This window comes from Prionailurus viverrinus, chromosome B2, assembly GCF_022837055.1.
Source record: "Prionailurus viverrinus isolate Anna chromosome B2, UM_Priviv_1.0, whole genome shotgun sequence".
Lineage (NCBI taxonomy): Eukaryota > Metazoa > Chordata > Mammalia > Carnivora > Felidae > Prionailurus > Prionailurus viverrinus.
In genome coordinates this window covers 105,750,124-105,769,257 of record NC_062565.1, presented here as the reverse complement: position 1 = coordinate 105,769,257, position 19,134 = coordinate 105,750,124, and the positions used below count along the sequence as shown (strand labels likewise).

The window sequence follows — 19,134 nt, the reverse complement described above, 5'->3', positions numbered from 1 at the left end:
GTGTTAGGTATTCTTAGTATGTTCCATGTATTAATTAGTTTAATCTTCAAAATAGTTCTGTGAGACAAATTCTGTTAGTCCTGTGAGGAAGCTGAATGTCTGTAAGGTTAGTAATTTGCCCAAGAAAATGATTGTAATCCAGGGTGTGAACCCAGGCTTTCTCATTTCCAAGCTGAAGCTCTTTCCATTATAGCATTCTGCTCTCTTCTCTTGTAAAACATATATAATGAAGTTCCCCGCTCATTACTTAGAAATAACCTTAATATTTAACAGAGGGATTTGCTTTTGTTAAATGTTTATACCTTACCCATACATCTGTGAATTGGAATTTCGTGTTTAATGTGTCCTGTAGGAAAGAAACTTTCAGATTCATGTTGGATGTGTCAAGTAAGGTTGCAAGCAGGCATCCTACTAGAGCCAATTTGAGCAGAAGGGAATTCACTGAAAGATTGTCAAGAACTCAGAGAAGACACAGGTAACTAAGAAACGGTGCTGGAACAAAGGGAGTTCTAGAGGCTAGATTTACAGCAGAATAATCCGTCTAGGAGTCGAGGTAGAATGTCTATGTACAAAATTCAGATTCTAGAGAGGGCACAACTGATTGGCAGGAGACTATGCCATGGGACGGTAGATAAGAAAATGGATATTATACAACAACAACCAAAGGCAACACCATGAATAAAAAGAACATACTTGAAGTTTTATAAATATCATCTACTCCATCAAATAGTAAAAGCTGCATTCCTAAGAATGAATAATATTGCCAATTGGAAAATTCTGGAAATCATCCGTCCTAATATTCTGTCCTTCAGACTGGTAACCAGGCTTCTACTTTATCCTGTTTCATGCCACCATTTCCTCTTATCTAGATAATGTGATAACCCCCTAACTAGTCTCCCAGTCTTGATCCTTTATTAGTCAGTCTTCCACATATAAGCCAAATGTTCTAAAGTATAGATGCGATTTTATCACTTCCTACCTGAGTCCTCTTCATTGCTCCTGGATTCCAACAATCTGGACCCTGCTTACCTCCAGACTCGTCTCTCACCACTCTCAAAGTTCCACTCCTTCCAGCCTAGAGTCCTTTGCCAAAATAGCTTATGCTACCTACGACCCTTCTCCCCTTAGTTGTCCACCTCTTGGGAGTGCTTTCTTCATGGCTGAAATCCAGGTTAAATGCACCCTCTAAGTGTTTGATAGCAGTGGTTTTTTTTTTAAAGCATAAATCAGTGTTTTGTGAACTGACAGTCTGACAAGATAATTATAGAAATTAGAATTGTGATATTTTATTTTCCAAAATAATGACATTGGAGTAGAATTTTAATTTTTCAATTGGTACGTCACAGGATTTAAGAAGCACTGTTCTGTGGTATCCTGTGATATTTATTTCACAGTAGCTGCTAAGTTGCAACCTATTCTAATTTTCTGTTTCTCTTTTTATACTTCCTTGATGAATGGAAGCTCTGAGATTTCAGGAGCAATGTCTAGTTTTTAAAAGTAATCTCAGACTGTCCAGCACAAAGAGGACTTAAAAATACATTTTTAGGAATGGAAATAATAGTTTTAGAGATGCAGTGCTACAAAAACAGTAATCTTAAGTCTTTGGATATCCCAGCTAGCCATCTCTGTGCAGATCATATAAAACCAATTTTTTTTTAGGATAAAGGAGTCAGACTGAGAGCATTTTTTTTAAGAAGTAACAAGTAAAAAGTATTAACATTTTGAGCGTTCCCAGTCTTTGGGCAGGTGATAGAATTATAAATCCTCTCCCCAGCAAAACAAAACCAACCCCCCCACACACATACATATATATGCAATATTTGCATATAGTATCAGAGACTGGTTAAAAGTACATGCTTTAATTCAGTGATTAACAACATTTTTGGTCACAGTTCCCATTGACACAAAATATATTAAAGACCACCAAGAAGATATTGTGGATTACATCTTCCCAGGTTTGCCATATTAGAAATTAAAACTTTTTTTTTTTTTTTTTTAAATACACATGCTTCTATTAGCCGTAGTCATCAGAACAGTGATGTAAGAACATGTCATCTAGCCTCTGGAAAATCCATTGAGCTTCCTTCTACAAGTACATATAAATAGCTGCACATATGAAATTCCAAACTTGACATTTTCAAGGAATGACATTTTGCACAGGAATAGTTGCCAATATTTATGTAATTATATGCTACAGTTATGTATGTAAAACAGGTTCCGGGGCACCTGGATGAGTCCGTTGGCTGAAAGTCTGACTCTTAATTTCGGCTCAGGTCATAATCCCAGGGTTGTGGGATTGAGCCCTGCGCTCTGTGCTGAGTGTGGAACCTGCTTAAGATTGTCTCTCTCTGCCCTTCTCTGTGTTCGCTCTCTCTCTAAAATAAATAAATAAATTAAATTAAATTAAATTAATAAAATTAAATTAAATAAATAAAAGTAAATTAAAATAAAATAAATAAAATAAAATATAAAATAAAATAAATAAAATACAATAAAATATAAAATAAAATAAAATACAATAAAATATAAAATAAAATACAATACAATACAATAAAATATAAAATAAAATAAATAAAATAATAAAATAAAATAAAATAAAATATAAAATAAAATAAATAAAAATAAAATAAAATAAATAATAAAATAAAATAAAATAAAATAAAATAAAATAAAATAAAATAAAATAAAATAAAATAAAATCGGTTCCCTGTAAGGTATATGTGGATCAGTCTTACACAAACCTGGGATAATTTTATTCTTGGTCATAATCATCCTCCTCTTCGTCTTCCTCAGTTTCTTCATTTTCCTCAGCTGAAAGAACAGCTGCTTCTTGTGCAGCTCTGAAAGCCTGCTCTTCTTCCACAGTAGGATCATCCATTTCTGTAATTTCTGCTCCACTGGGGTATTCTTGATACACTGGTGGTAGAGCTGGGGGTGTATAGTTGTCTGGACTATATTTGTGACCCCAGCCTATGTAGAAATTTTCAAACTTTCTATAAAGTTTAAAAAAGAAAGTAGGTGATTGTTATATAATTTTTCGGTAAGAAAATCGCTCCTTCTCTAAAAGTCGATCACTCTTAGAGGGTCATAATCCCATAATTTTAAAACAATACATTTTAAGTGCTAGAGATGAAATACCCCTCAATGATTCTCCTCCCACAGGAAATGACTATGATCCAAACTGCCTAAGCGGATTAAGAGGCCACCAGACCCTGTCAAATTGTACTTTACACCTAGACCACAACTAGTACGTTGCTGGCATAGCAGAGGATTCTTGTGATTGGTTACAAACCTGTGTGTGATTTTTCAGGCCCAACCGTATGCAATTACAAGTTTTGCCCGACAGGCCTCACAGGGGAAGACTGCCATTCCCACACCAGACTTGATGCCCAGCCAGTGCATCGACGTCTCTAAGGGAAGCTGTGGTCAAGGACTCTGGGCCATCTGGCCTGCCGTGCTCTTTGCATGGTTGAGTCCTAGCACAGGTGCCTTCGTTCTAGATCTTATCTGAAGCCTTAAGCAGAGGTCTTCAGGTGCTTCTGCCACAGCCTCCTTATGGGGTTAGGGAAGGAGATATACCTCAAGGACACTTCTCCCCACCCAGACTCAGTACTGAGTACTTCTTCCTTCTAGCCCTTCCCCCCACCCTCTACCAGCTTCCTGGGCCTTCAAGGCCATAAAAACTGCAGAAGCCTGGTATCTGGGGACTCCTCAGTGAGATGACCCCCATATATACACTGATCCACTGACCTTCCATCAGTGTGCCATTCCACAAGGGAAAATGGGACAGGGACAGTCAGAGTTTTCTCTTGCTTATCACAGTAAATGTTCACAAGCTTAACTCTTTCATTTTGGACTTGTTGCTTTAACGGCATCTCTGACATGTGACAGCTCAGCTCTCTCTCCAGCTTAGCTGAGCTTCTGACAGAGGGCTCTTAGGTGAGAAATGGAAGCATAAGACAAATGGAAGTGTGTGTTGTGGGTGAGGAATAAAAGGACATTGAGTATCCTCTTTGATCCTGATTCTCTTGAAAGTGATAGTTTAAATAATACATATTTTAAATTATTTTTTATCAAGATGTCCAACAAAAACTGTTGAGATTAATTTAAACACCGCATAGAATTACCTCCATTAATCTTAGAAAACGAGTATGTCTATTAATCATAGAATAAAAGCCGTATTTTAGCTCCACTAATTGGTTAATTAAAAGGACAGAAGTCTGAGTTACTCTCATGTTCTAAATTTGATGCTTCACTGTGTAATACAGATGTTATCTGAATAAATCTTACGGCACACACACTTGACATGCCAAGATGAATTAAAGCCATAGTAACCCGCTTCCTCCTTACCAAGCATTCCTGGCACCAGACAGCTCCAGAAACGAACACCAGTGAGAAAATAGCTCCCGTGAGAAAATAGCTTACCAGACTGCAGTGGTGTAGGCTCCCTGGAAATGGTTATCTTGGCAACAGGAGGAAGCTCATCCTGGACGGCAACATTTTACCCTCTGTGGAGTCTGGGGACTTCATCATCTGCCTCCAGCCTTTTGTTCTCTCTTTATCCCCGCCCAGTTTCCTAATCTGTGAAATGCGGACCTCTCTTCTCAGTTGTGATAAGAACGCATGGGGAAGATGTAGGTGCAAGTGCTGAACATGACATCTGGCTCACGGCCTGGACCTTCCTGGGTATCACTCACTTCTCCCTACTCCCTACTCTGGGTGGACTGCCCCATGCCCTTTCCCCCTCCCATCCTGGCCTTGGGTCTCTCCCCTGGTTATTGCGAATGACTGCCCTGAACAACCACTCAGGGCAGCCTTGTCTCTTACTCTGGGGTTGCTCTAACTCCTGAGCCCAGGTTGGTACTTCACCTGGAGAAGCAGGTGAGGGAGGGGAGAAAAAGAAAGAAAGAAAGAAAGAAAGAAAGAAAGAAAGAAAGAAAGAAAGAAAGAAAAAAAGAAAGAAAGAAAGAAAAACTGGAACATAACATTCCAGTGATAAATTACAATTTTTAGCACTTAAATAATCACAATAATGGCTTTGTAATTCGTCAGACACTTACTTGCCATTGGAAAAGGCATATGCCCCAGGCCAAAGGTTGGATCTAAGGACTGCAACAGCATATTGAGGAAGGAGATTTGAGGATAGCCGTGTTGTCCAAGGTGGTATATTCTGGATTTCTGTAAACCAAAGAGAAATTCAAAAGCTTAACTGTTAGATAGACAAGGATCTACTGTGTAACAGAGAAGCTCTTTTTGTAAATCTTAAAACACACATACTTGACATAAAAATTAAACATCAGCAGCTTAACATAGAATCAGACGGATATTTTACGAATGTTGTGGAACAACAAATTTGATTATTTATATGCATGTATGTGTGCGTGTGTGTGTCCATCTGTGCAACAGAGAAAAGTTTTACTAAGGGAGAGGAGGCCTATGTGGTGGAGAGAATATTATTTAATGACCAAATAAAAGATTAAAATTTTCTTATTATGGAAGAGAACAAGGATTACAAGCAAAAATGCCCCAGAACCGAAGAGGAAAAAACAAGAATATGAAGATAGTAGTAGATTTTAAAAAGCCACAGTACCTCATATGACTTTACTGTAACTATGTCATGTGTTTATGGCCATATTTTATGGTCTGCAAAATGCAAGACAAGAATGATACGCAAGATAACTGTCAGCATTTCCAGTAAGACCTGCAGCCAATTTATGTTTCCTCCCTGTATCACTCCTCCACCCTCTGTCCAAGAAAGTTGGTGGTGAGGCCAGCTATATTCTCTATTCCCCATTATCCCAAAACACATGAAGGGAAAAGAGGAGGAAATTTTAGTTATTATCCACTTTTTATAGGTTATCAACTCCCATTTGTCATATACATAGTATGTAATATATACATATATAAAAATGTACTATAGTACCTAGTATATATATGGATGCTACACATACTATATCATATATGCATATATATAATCTACATAGTATATATAATATACACGGTATATTATGTAATCTGTGTAAAATTACCTAAATCTTCAGAGATTGGTGTCAAAAGAGGTGGCCCCACTTCCTGTTCTGTATAGTCAGGCTCTTCTCCTTTCTCTTCTTCTTTTTCTTCATCTTCCTCTTCTTCTTCCTCCTCACTTTTTTGTATGGGGTTAAACCAATTACAGCGGCCCTGGGAATGAGTATCTCAAGATTTAGTAATCTCATGAAGATCTTGAAATATTGGAATATTTATTTGGATTGAAGCAAGGACATCTGCAAGATGTCCTACTGTGTGGGAATTTAACCAGTCAATCGTTTATTCATTCAACATACATGCCAAGTGCTAGGTTTTTGATCGTTTATGTCTAGCAAAAAAAAAAAAAAATTGTACAATTTATTTCAGAAATTTGCCAACTTCTTAAAGTTACAGAACATGTAACATGTATTTTAAAATTAGCCAAACCCTTGTGAAAAAAATAATGCATTTTACTAATTTTTCATAAATAGTTTATATGAAAGTGGTAAGGTACGATTAATAGTAGTAATAACAAATTTTTAAATGTGATAATAAAGTCAGGTAAGGAAGCTTGGGGCTATTTTTCATTTAGTTAACTCTTATCCATAGACATATTGGAGTACCTCTTACGTAGATCAAAGTGTAAGGATTTTCTGCCTGCAGATGAGGCAGCACAGCACAGTGATTAAGAGGATGGACTCTGGATCCATTCTGCCCATTCACATCTGACCCTGTTGCTTATTGGCTATATTCTCTTTGTCACATTTTCTAAACTCTCTGTCTCAATTTCCCCATCTGTGAAATAAGGATAATATGTCTCTTATACAGTTGAGGGGATTACATGAGATAATATACAGAAAGTGCTGTTAAGAGCACCTGGCAGAAGAGGTGCTATATAGCACTGCTTGTTTTCATTTTTGTTATAATATATTATTTTTCTTGGTATAAAAGCTCCATGTATTAGAGAAATAGAATAAAACAACTGTTCCCAAAACTAAAGTACCTATCTATGTTTAACATATAAAACATAATTTCATGGGGCGCCTGGGTGGTTCCATCGGTTAAGCGACCGACTTTGGCTCAGGTCATGATCTCACGGTTCCTGAGTTCGAGCCCCGCATCAGGCTCTGTGCTGACAGCTTGGACCCTGGAGCCTGCTTCCGATTCTGTGTCTCCCTCTCTCTCTCTGCCCCTCCCCCGCTCGCACTCTGTCTCTGTCTCTCTCAAAAATAAATAAAACGTTAAAATTTTTTTTTTAAAAAGCACATCATTTCACAACATACATAAATCGAAATCCTTACATAACTTGTCAAATTCTCCATAGAAATACTTACTTTATTTCGGTTTGGAAATAAAAATTTGTTTGAAGATCCCAGGTCTATACTACTTGGCAATTATGTAGTACCCTGTGTCTTCATTTGGTTTTTCAAAGGTTTCTTTGTCTAGGGTCTGAAGAACTTTGTTTTGTATACATTTGTACACTGTAGAGGGAATTTAACAAATATTTGCCGATTGGCTGATAGATTGAGAATTGGAAAACCCCTACCTGGGACAGAATGTGTTGCACGTGATGAACCCAATTGGATAGGGATTCCACGAGATCGATCACTTGGATGCCTTCAAAATCAGGGTTTTCTTCAAAGCTGTCTCGTCTGCCTTCTACCTCTTCCTCCTCCTCTCCTTCCTCTTCACCAAACTGATAGAATCCCAGAGGACTGACGTGGGTCCCTGCTGAAATTCTGGCAATTTGTGCTCGTAAGTAATTGCTCTCATTTCCCGGGAAAGGTGGGTAGCTTATGATGGGAGCATCTAAACGCCCAGTGAAAAATTTCTTTATTTTTCTTGCAGTAACAATTTGTGCAGGCGTAACCGAGGGTAACTTCACCCATGGTCTTCCTGGTTCGTTGCAAACAAAATACACATATTTGTTGGCACCCGTCCTGTTTTCTTCTTTTGGTATAGCCTGTGGGGTCTTGTAAAAGGTCCTTGGTAATTGGTCTTCGTCATCTTCATCAGCTTCGCTATCTGCATCGTCCCTCTCTTCAGTTACATCTTCCTCTTCCACATCCTCTTCATCCTCTCCCTCACGGAATTCTACTTCAGCTACAATATAATTCATTTCCAGACCCAAGATCTTGCCCCAGAAACGACATCTTTGGATGGGGTGGGTGTCAGTAAGCTGCTTGAGGGCAAGAAATATGCGATAAGTCTCATCTGTGCCCAAACCAACTCCAGCTTGTTCAAAATAAAAAGCTGACTCCATTACATTTGGGAGAGCGTTTTCTGCCTGGGGATACAAATGCTGCGGTTAATGTTTTATCTATAAGAGAATTGCTTGCTTCCTGTTTCCTTTTTAAAGATCTTGGTGTTAGCTTTACTTTCTCTGGCCACCATGTCTTTGACATTTCTTGCAACATTTAGATCAAACTCTGATAATTCCTGTATGTCAATTTTTCCCTTATTACTTATAAATGTGACTTCTATTGTGTCTTATACTTGTCAATATAACAGTTGCCTTGTTATCTGTGTGTATCTTAAGTAAAGGTAATTTAAGCTACTATGAATAATAAAAATTCAACATCCTCTTTTTATAAAAAATATTTAAGTGGGCTCTTTACAATCCTGAAATAATAAAGTATAGTCTACCTCCTATATATATTTGGAAAAAATGTTTATATATGTTTGTATATGTTACCATATTTTTATAAATAATAAATATTATATACATATGGTAATCTATAGGGTAAATAAAAATCAATATAGCCCTCTATATAGGGTAACATACAAGATAAATAAAAGGAAAATATAATAAAATAAGCGTTCAGACATGACTTCCTTTGAAAACATAATTGAGTCAGATGTTTTCCCCTGCTTACAATAAATACTTTCGGATTTAACATAAGGAAGAACATTTAAAAAACATTTTCATAAAAGAAATACAGAGACATGAAAAAGCAAAGTCTCAAGTAGACTGTAAGAAAACATCTGTGAGAAAGTAGAAAATAACCGTAACTAAGAGAGGGATCACTTGCAAATTTTAGACAAATTTTAGACCTTGAAGATGGAGAAATTGAGAGCACTTTGCTATGGTTACAAATGATCCGTTCTCACTTCTACTGTAATTTTGATGTCAAAATAAGCATAAAGGCTTTTTTCAATCCTCATCTCTTTCACGTTTGACATCTATTGCACCCTTCACTTGTTTTTCTTTTTTTTTTAATTTGAGTGTAGTTGACACACAATGGTACATTAGTTCCACATAGACACAAAGTGATTAGACAAGTTTCTACATTATGCTATGCTCACTACAGGTGTAGTACCATCCATCACTATACATCACTATTACAATATCATTGATGATATGCCTTATACTGTGCCTTTTATTTCTGTGACTTATTCATTCCATAACTGGAAGCCTGTATCTCCCTCTCCCCTTTACCCATTTTGCCTATGCCCCAACCCCCACTTCCCTCTGGAAACCATCAATTTGTTCTCTGCATTTATAGGACTGATTCTACTTTTTGTTTGTTTATAAATCTGTTGATTTTTTTTAGATTCCACATATGAGTGAAATCATATGGTATTTGTATTTCTCATTCTGACTTATTTCACTTGGTGTAATACCTCTAGGTCCATCCATGCTGTCATAAGTGGGACAGTCTCATTATTTTTTATGGCTGTGTGATATTCCAGTGTCCTTATCCATTTGTGTTTCAGTGGACATTTAGGTTGCTTTCATACCTTGGCTACTGTAAATAGTGCTGCAATAAACATAGGGGTGCATATAGCTTTTTGAATTAGTATTTTTGCTTTCTTTTGGTAAGTACTCAGTAGTGGACTTATTGGATCATATGGTATTTCTATTTTTAATTTTTTGAGGAATCTCCATGCTGTTTTTACACTGGCTCTCACTCATGATCCTACTGTGCCTTCTGTAACTATTTATTCTTAGTCTCTAATTGGTTCCTTTTCCTTATTTGGGTCCTAAACATTGCTGTTTTCAAAATTTCAGCCATCGTTCAGTACTTTGTGATTGGCATATTCCTCCCACATTACTTCAAGTGTTATGTGGGTTGTTTAAAACCCAACTCTCTTACTCTGACTTTTCTCCCATGTTCTACACCCATGTTTCTAGCCAGTTTCTAGAAATTTCAGTTGAATAGTCTACATATACCTCAAATTAAGATTGAAGTCATGTATCTCTCAAAATCTTCTCTTTTTTTGTATATGTCCTATCTTTGCCAATAACATCACCATTCACTCAGTTTCCCAAATTAGAAAATTCCATTATCCTTGTTTCTTCTTTTGTACTTAATTAGTTACAGTCATATTGATTCTACCACCTAAAAAGCTGTTGGCATTCTTACCTCCTCTTTAGTTTATTTCTACCATATGAGTCTCCATCCTGACTACTTGTCCTGTCACAGAAGGCTCTGAATGCCCTGTTCTAATCTTTCTCCTTCCATTCTCCTCCACATTATCACCAGGGTTACCTTTCTAAACCACAAGACAGGCTATGCTATTTTCTAGTAAAAGCTTCTACTGACTTCCCATTGTGGAGAAGAAAAAAACTTTCTGAATCAATGCACAATGCACAAGAGCAGTCTGGCTTTATGCATCTTGTTTGCTTGGTTTTCATTGTTCTCTCATGCTTCACTTTCCCAAATATTAAATAATGTTTCCTGACTTTCTGTTGTTCTTTTTGCTCAGAATTTATTCCTTACAGTCTTTATCTCATGAACTTCTACTTCTCCTTCATGACCCAAATGAAATACCACCTCCAGGACAATTCCCAGTAGTGGAGTTAGTCATTCCATTCTGTTTCATAGATTGTCAAAACAACATAATAACAATTGCTGCTATCCATTGAGCTCCCAGTATGTGCCAAACCCTTCATAAATAGTACTCTCCCCTTGAGTTCTTGCCATCTGATTACTCCTGAGGCTTGTAAAGGTTTAATCATTTACTCATAGTCACACAGCAAGTAAGTAATCGAGCTAGGATCCTAATTCAGATGAAATCTTCTGTTTGCCCCACCATATGAGGCTATCTCTATTATTGCACTAATAAATACCTTTACAGTCCTTTTTGCTTGTTTCAGTAGACCATGAGCAACTTAAAGTCAGGAAGTTCTGTGTATATGGGTTGCCTGGGTGGCTCAGTTGGTTGGGCATCCGACTTCGGCTCAGGTTATGATCTCATGGTTTGTGAATTGGAGCCCTGCATCGGACTCTATGCTCACAGCTCAGAGCCTGGAACCTGCTTGAGATTCTGTGCCTCCCTCCCTCTCTCTGTCTGCCCCTCCCCTGCTTGTGTTTTCCCTCTCAAAAATAAATAAACATTTAAATACATTTCTGTGCATATCATTTCATGTGTGTATCTTTTTCATGTGTATCCGGCATGCAGTAGGTAGTCACAATGTTTGTGAATTAATGGGTAAATGAATAAATGAATGCTAAAACTAGGAACAAGAATTCTGATGTGGTCAAAGACAGGAATAGAAACATGAACACTCTAAACATTAAATTGGTATTCCAACTTAATGAGTTAATGAGTTGGTCACAAAGCTCACATTTCAGTGCTTCCAAGATCTATGTGTCTTTCTATTCCTGCATCTTTCTACTCTTTCAGATAGAACTTTTAATCTTCATCTCATGGCTGAGCTATTCCTGGCCCTAAAACCAATCCTACTCTTCCTTAGGAAGAATTTATGAAATCTGGTTAAAGAGCTCAAGTTCCAGGACCAAAACACCTTGTTTGTGTTCTCACCCCTAGTTTCCCTAGTTTTAGGATGCAGACCCCTACTTTGTAATACTGTGCCTATACATGGCCCAATGCCCCATTCTAATAGTGGAGTCTGACTTCTCTTTGATAAGCTCCTCCATAACAGTGTCTACCTATCTGCTTAATCCCTACATGTTGATTGCCCCCAGATTTATCATCACTGTATGTGGCTATTTAACCCCATGTTTGGCGTAAGGTATTTTCAGAAAAGGTGCAGCCGATGTCAACTCCTTGGCACCTATCACCTGTTCCTTCTGAGTACCCTGTATCCCACTGTGTCAGGTTGGATCTCCACACAAAGGTTGCAGAGCCCTAGATGGTGTACCTACTGTCTAGATCCCTCCCTCCTTTTTCCTGACTGAACTTTCCATCCTTTTCTGAAACTATCTTACACCAAACATCAAATTTGCAAGTATACAGGCAGATTTAAGTAGTCTAGTGGTTAACAAAACATGGAAGCTCAGTAGATGTATAGTGTAAATTACTCAGTAGTATAAATGACAAGCATATGGACATACAAGACACAGCATGCTTGATACTATTTAAAAATATTTGGAGCTAAAATTTCTGTAGTACAACTAATTTTCTTCTCTAATAATAATTTTTTTATCTCTGTCACCAGCTTTCTCTGTGAATATTTTCAACGCTTTTTCTATAGAGATTAAAATAACTATCTTATCCCTCTCCCCTCGTATCATGCCTCATTGATGTAACATGCATGATATCAAGACATAATATGAGGAAGTTGCCTTGGAAAAGAATGCAAATGACATTAGAGGTACTTCTAATTATTCTAGTAAATTAAAGGGGAAAATATGCAACTTGTTTTAAAGTCCAGTTTTAAACTATCTGACATTAATTAATTCATTTAATAAATTAATAAGAAACAGCTATAGACCCAGATCTGTCCCAGGTACTTTGGAGGATATAAAAGATGAAGAGATCATTTTCTCTGACATCAAGGAGCTCAACCCCACAAACATATACCAACCAACCAACCCTGTGAAACACAATGTAAAAAAATCAAAAAGTGTAACAGGGAAATGCATGGTGTGAAATGAGGTTACACATACTATTTAGGAAACTATAAAAGACAGTTGATATGAATTTAAACCCACACCCAGTCATCTGAAATAAAACTCTAAGACTGAGCTATTCAAATTTACAGCAGTGACTTACTATTTCATCTTCTAGTTCTTGGTCAGCTCCTTCCAAATTTCCCTGGAGAAAAAGAGCCCTTTGCTTCTCTGCTATCTCATATGTTGGAAGCATCTCATTCTCATTTTGGAGTGTATCTAATTTTTTCCTAAAATGTCCCATCTTCACATCTTGGCTGATACTTTCAATGATATCCACAGCATTTTCCGGACGCTCATCTAAGACCTTGGCGAGCATATCAGAAAGATGATCATACCTACCCGAAAAGAGAAAATTCCAGATAATATCCTTATCAAAAAGCCTTTGAAGAAGCATCACATGCAGACTCAGTTAGTTGGTTTCTAGGAAACTTCAAGAACTCAAAGCCTCCAGATATCATAAATGGATAAACACCGTTAATTTCACCACTGCCAGAAAGAACCTATGCTAGAATTTTGCTTAAGAAATGCCTCCAATGTGATATGAATATTTAACTTATTAAAACACATATTATGGCAAGGTACATATTTTGCATCAGATGCATTTTCACATTTTATTTGATTTGAAATCTCTTAGTTATATATTTAAGAGATTAACCTTATTTTACATTTTTTTCCCTTAACTTCTTTTTCATCCCCTTTCCCCTACACTCATCAAATCCAATTTGATTTCTAAATCCTGTTGACTCTTAAATATGTTCCCTTCCTTTCCATTTCCTGGACCAATTATCTACTTCAGTGGTTTTTAGACCTATAAGAAATACATTACATATTGCAACCCTTCCCCACACACAATTGAAAAATGTCATCAAATATTATTCATCTTTATTAAAATGTGATGTACTCTAACACTTTTGTCCTATTCTATTAAAAACACAGCCCTAAGGGGGCACCTGGGTGGCTCTGTCGGTTAATCCAACTTTGGCTCAGGTCATGCTCTCACGGTTGGTGAGTTCGAGCCCCACATCGGGTTCTGTGCTGACAGATCAGAGCCTGAAGCCTGCTTCAGATTCTGTGTCTCCCTCTCTCTCTGCCTGTCTCCAGCTTGCACTCTGTTTCTCTCTCTCAAAAATAAATAAACATTTAGGGGCGCCTGGGTGGCACAGTCGGTTAAGCGTCCGACTTCAGCCAGGTCACGATCTCGCGGTCCGTGAGTTCGAGCCCCGCGTCAGGCTCTGGGCTGATGGCTCAGAGCCTGGAGCCTGTTTCCGATTCTGTGTCTCCCTCTCTCTCTGCCCCTTCCCCGTTCATGCTCTGTCTCTCTCTGTCCCAAAAATAAATAAAAGTTGAAAAAAAAAATTAAATAAATAAATAAATAAATAAACATTTAAAAAAAACAACAACAACAACAATAACACCGTCCTAGGTACTTATTTCATAACTGAATTAGTGAAACTGCCTAAAAGTGGTTAATTCATTACATTTTATACCGCTCAGGTGTGTTTTTTCAAATACCAGATTTTCTGTGTGAATTTACTATTTAAGAGCAAAAAATGTCTGTCAAAGTGCTCTTCAGTTAGATAGAAATTCCTTTGTCCAATTTGCAAACTTGCCTGAATTTCTCCTCTGGCAGATAAGGATTACATCTCTCCAATTTCATTTCTAATAATTAGCTCAATTAGAATGTCTGCCCCAGTGAGGTAAATCTACTCAAAATCAGTTTCACATAGTTGTTAAGTCCTAACCTGAGAGCTTTTGCTTGCTATGTGCCATATATATAATTTCTCTCAAGAAATCATTTAAAACGTATTTTGTCCTTGAGGACTTATCACTCTAGTCATTCCTGAAAATCATTCAATGGGCTTCTCTGAGATCACCGATCCACTGCTATGCAATTGTGTAGATGATATATTTCCCACTCAGCAATTGTATTAGGTTCTTACGTGGCCAAAACTAAGTTTTTGATGTTGTTGTTTTAATGCATCCTCTCCCTTATTAGAGTGAAACAAAATAGATACTCAATAACTGCCCACTTTCTACTAGTTGCCCATAGCTATTATTTTTCATTTTTTCTTTATATCTTTATTTATCTAATGGGTCTCAGGAATATCAAAGAAAAAATATGCAGATTATGTGGGCAACCCATGTGAAGGGCCATTTAAAAATACATGTGAAGAATAAATCCTTCTTTCCCAAAATATTGCTATTCTTGTAGGTGAACAGAAATGGAGTTTGTTTAAAACTTCATCATGCTTCCTTAATATTTGTTCAGTATTGAAACTCCTGGAGAATGAGTCAGGATAAAAATATTATTGCTTACTAGGCAGCTGGGTTGTAACTGGAGTTCTTGATTTGCTCCAGTAGGGACCATATATGCCATTGAATTGAGGACTCTAAGTCCAAATTTTATTTTATTTTTCAGGCTTTAATATAATGTCTGCTTGTGCTTTATTTATAGTTCTTCAGGCAAGATATTGCATTGGTTTTTTAAGAGGTCCACATCTGAAAATGCCTTTGTGTCAAATTATAAAATGTGGATTTTAATTCATAGTTACAGCTTTTTCAATTTGGGAGGTTTAATAATTTGTTTTAATAGAATGGCAGAAAAGGAGGAAGGAATTCTTTTTTGTAGGCTAATTTTATTCAACAGAGCAAAACCAATGTCAGATCTTGTATTTTAGTAAAAGACTGTTTCAATTGCAACAAAAACAATATTTTTCATGGCTGTCAAATAAGAATTGCATATAAGAGATAGAGTTAAAGTCATTTTTACCAAATGGTTTTTAACTGCAGGCTCTAAAGTACTTAGAAGACAATAGTGAATATTATAGAAGATATTTATTACCTCAGAGATTTAGCATTTGGAAATAAAATAAAATTTGATATTTAATTAATATCGGTTATAAAATAATTCCATAAAGGAAAATTTTCCATTTTTATGTTTGTGTTCAGTTTTAAATTTTAGTTAACTAACTCTCAAGTATGTATGATTTTTTTCTGGAATTTTAACAAAGTTTGTAAATTTATGCTTGTTATTTAACCCAGACAATTATGACAATAAGTTCAAATGAGAAATTCAAGTAGAATAACCACTAAGGATAAATCACATCCTTGAAGCTTAGTAAATTATAGTTTAAAAACTGTACTTTAGAAGAAATATTTTAAAGTGTCAATCTCAGGTTTGGGGCAAGATTTCTCACATTAAATAAAGAATTCTTCAGACTTAAAATTATTGTGATCGATTCTTCTAGTTTATCCAGGACCGAGGGTTTTCTCGGGATACAGAATATTCAGTGCTCAAATCAAGACAGTTCTGAAATAAGTGAGATAATTGGTGATCCCCCGCCCCGCCTCCGCCACCCCCCCCCCCCGCCTCCGCCCCCCTCCCCCCTCCCCCCTCTCCCCCCTCCCCCGGCTCCGCGCCCCGCCCCCCCCCCCCCCCCCCGCCCCGCCCCGGCCTGCAGGGGAACTCAAAACCAAGCCATATAACTACCATGATGCTCAGAGCAGAGCCATGCACTCCCTATCACTGGTAGACAATTACTTTTTGTAAGCATCTTGGAGAGATTCTTGGACTTCACTATCTTCATCTCTGTAAACCCAAGATTCCATACATAACTCCTAGGTTTTATTTCTGTGTGCCAAGGGTTTGTAAAGAAATGAAAAGAATTGCCACCAAAGACCTATTTTGAGTCCTGTGATGCAAAGAGTTATTAAGCCACCAACTCTTTCCTACCAATGCAAACTTTTCAAATTTATTTCCATTCACCCACAGAAACAAAGTCTCATACACAGATACTCACACCCCCTTTTCTTTGCCAAATCCACACACACATACACACCCCTTTAACCCTTTAGGACTTACAAATTTAAGCCAGACTTGCTACTAGTCTTCTGTAAGTAAGCCTTAGCACTCTGAATGGTGATCTCAAGCATGCTGGGGGCCAGTTCAGAGACCCCAGGTTCAGCGTAATCCAGATCATAGTTACTGTTTGAGTCTTCGTCCTGAAAGATGTTAAATCTCAGCTCTTTTTGTTTAGAGTTGTTATAGTTCACATCTTCTGGTCCATGCAGGTCATGTTTGGTTTGCTGAGACTGTCGGAAGGTGCTTCCCTCTGATTGGAATGTGTGAGAAGCAGTCGATTCTCCTTTATCAGACGATTGTTCCAAATGGTGGAAGTGAGGTGTCCCAGCTTCGGGATTCACACTAGTGGTTTTGTCTGACTGCCATGGCGCTGCAAGGTCCTGTCTGGGCAGAGCCGGGGGAGAAGGAGTGTAAGAGGCCTCCTGTGGAGGGGAAGGTGGATATGATGCACCTGGTCCTGTGAGGTCATCCAGAGGGATGCTGGCTCTGGACTGTGGGCTCTGAGGAGGGCTTCTGGGTTGGGGTCCAGTTTCCAGCCCCTGCTCCAATTCCAAGGGCTCAGATAACCCAGACTCAAGACCTTGGGAAGAAGCTGCTGTTACTTCTTCCCATGGCTGCCCTGCTTCCCTCGGATCTTGGTTTGCTTTTTCTCGCTTCGGGGACGTCGAGTCTTCCATGGAAAGAGTCAAGAAAAAAAAATTCTGGATGAAGGAGGAGTGCAGATATGGAAAGAGGCAACGCAGGGCAGTCGCTTTGCTGAGGTCAGTTAAAGGATTTCAGGGTCCCAACTGCTCAGCAAGTTACAGCGTCCCATCTCCTTAGCAACCCAGGCAAGGAAGGGTTTCTCCTCTAAGAGAAACAATGCACACCAGTTGCCAGGATTCTAGGGAGGAGACCAAGTAAAATTAAAATCCTAGATTTGTGATTTGGTGGAGCATCTGCTCCTCTTCCTACCGCAGCCAATCCGACCTGCAGTTGACCAGTCTTGGTTGGAAACCTGAGAACCGGTCTGGCGCAGCAGGAGCAAAGAAGGAGGAGCCTCGAGTCCTGATCCAGCGCTGGAGAACTTTCAGGATCTGAATGTTGCTCGGAAAGGGGTGAGTCGTGCATTCCTGGAGAAAGAATGCATTTACAGAATGCGCGCGCGCGCGCGCGCGCGCGCGTGTGTGTGTGTGTGTGTGTGTGTTTGGCAGAGAGACCCAGACCCAGGCACAGACAGACCTTGGGAATCCTGAGGTGCAGGTATGAATGAGATGGGCGGACTAGGAGAGTTCAAGACTCGCGCTTAGAAGGCAAATGTGTCTCATCTGCGCCAACCAAACTCAGGAGACTGGAGGATAAACAAGAAAGTCCAGGTTTTTGCTCTTCCCCCTCTTATGGAGTGTGGCAGATGAGTAGAGAGAATATCACCTTGAAGGCGAAGGCAACGCAGAAGGTTATCCTATATAAATAATACAGTTCATGGGTTACTTGTTCTCTAATAATTGAAATTCAAATTAACCCTAAGACTATATTGGCATAATTAATCCTTTTTTGATAATGTAAGTATGAATTAATAATTTTGCAATATTTAAGGTCATGACTAGTACTATTAATTTATATTACCTCCAACTTGAAGAAGGTATAAAGGATGGGACAATATCTGGCCTTGACTATAAACTGTATATATATTTAAAAATTTTTTTAAATGCTTATTTTTGAGAGAGACTGAGCAAGCAGGGGAGGGGCAGAGAGAGAGAGGGAGACACAGAATCCAAAGCAGGCTCCAGGCTCAGAGCTGTCAGCACAGAGCCTGTCACAGGGCTCAAACCCGTGAACCATGAGATGGTGACCTGAGCCGAAGTCAGACACTTAACCGACTGACCCACCCAGACGCCCCTAAACTGTATATTAATTAGCCTTTAACGTTTATTTGTCCTGTATCCCTCTCTTTTTAAATGAACTAATACTTGGTTTTGACACTTTACATTGATACAACTTCCATTTAGCAAGATGTTGGCTATTAATTTTAACTTCATGGAAGAACATAATATCGCCCACTCTCAATTTTGGTGGGAGAACTGCAGAATTCTTCAATAAAACTGTGAACCTGTACCCTTCACAAAATACACGTGTCTGTGCACACAAAATGTTGCATATAATTTCTGCTGGTTCAGGGACTCCTTGAAGTCTAACTCCCTAGATTAGAACCCTTGGCATAGACTCAAAGTGAAAGAAAAACTAAAGTGATAAATTAGGGGAAAAGGGCAACTGAAAGGAACAACCTTCAGAAAATGTCCATTATTTTTCCTGCTTCATTGCCAGTCTTTGACTCCAGTAATCCCAAAGTTGCTTCTCATTGTTCTTAGAATCACTATCAAAGCTCTTGGCCTCCTTACCTTTCCAGTTTCATCTGGAGCCACT

The 19,134-nt window shown here is 38.2% G+C and overlaps 1 protein-coding gene across 3 annotated transcripts in view; it reads right to left on the bottom strand.

Moving 5' to 3' along the window:
* RSPH4A (radial spoke head component 4A) overlaps positions 1 to 17,560 on the bottom strand; it is a 33,299-nt gene extending 15,739 nt beyond the window's left edge. Inside the window, exons 1-7 of one of the 3 annotated variants that reach the window (XM_047859301.1) lie at positions 16,732 to 17,560; positions 12,970 to 13,204; positions 7,553 to 8,293; positions 6,030 to 6,180; positions 5,061 to 5,178; positions 2,742 to 2,993; positions 2,328 to 2,375 (exon numbers count right to left, since the gene is read on the bottom strand). In XM_047859301.1, coding sequence (XP_047715257.1) covers positions 2,753 to 2,993; positions 5,061 to 5,178; positions 6,030 to 6,180; positions 7,553 to 8,293; positions 12,970 to 13,204; positions 16,732 to 17,408 — 2,163 coding nt within the window. In that variant the 5' untranslated portion in view covers positions 17,409 to 17,560 and the 3' untranslated portion in view covers positions 2,328 to 2,375; positions 2,742 to 2,752. Of the gene's footprint in view, positions 1 to 2,327; positions 2,376 to 2,741; positions 2,994 to 5,060; positions 5,179 to 6,029; positions 6,181 to 7,552; positions 8,294 to 12,969; positions 13,205 to 16,731 lie in introns of those variants that run through there. The other 2 variants (XM_047859300.1, XM_047859302.1) reach the window with 2 other exon arrangements.
* Positions 17,561 to 19,134: the final 1,574 nt, after the last annotated feature.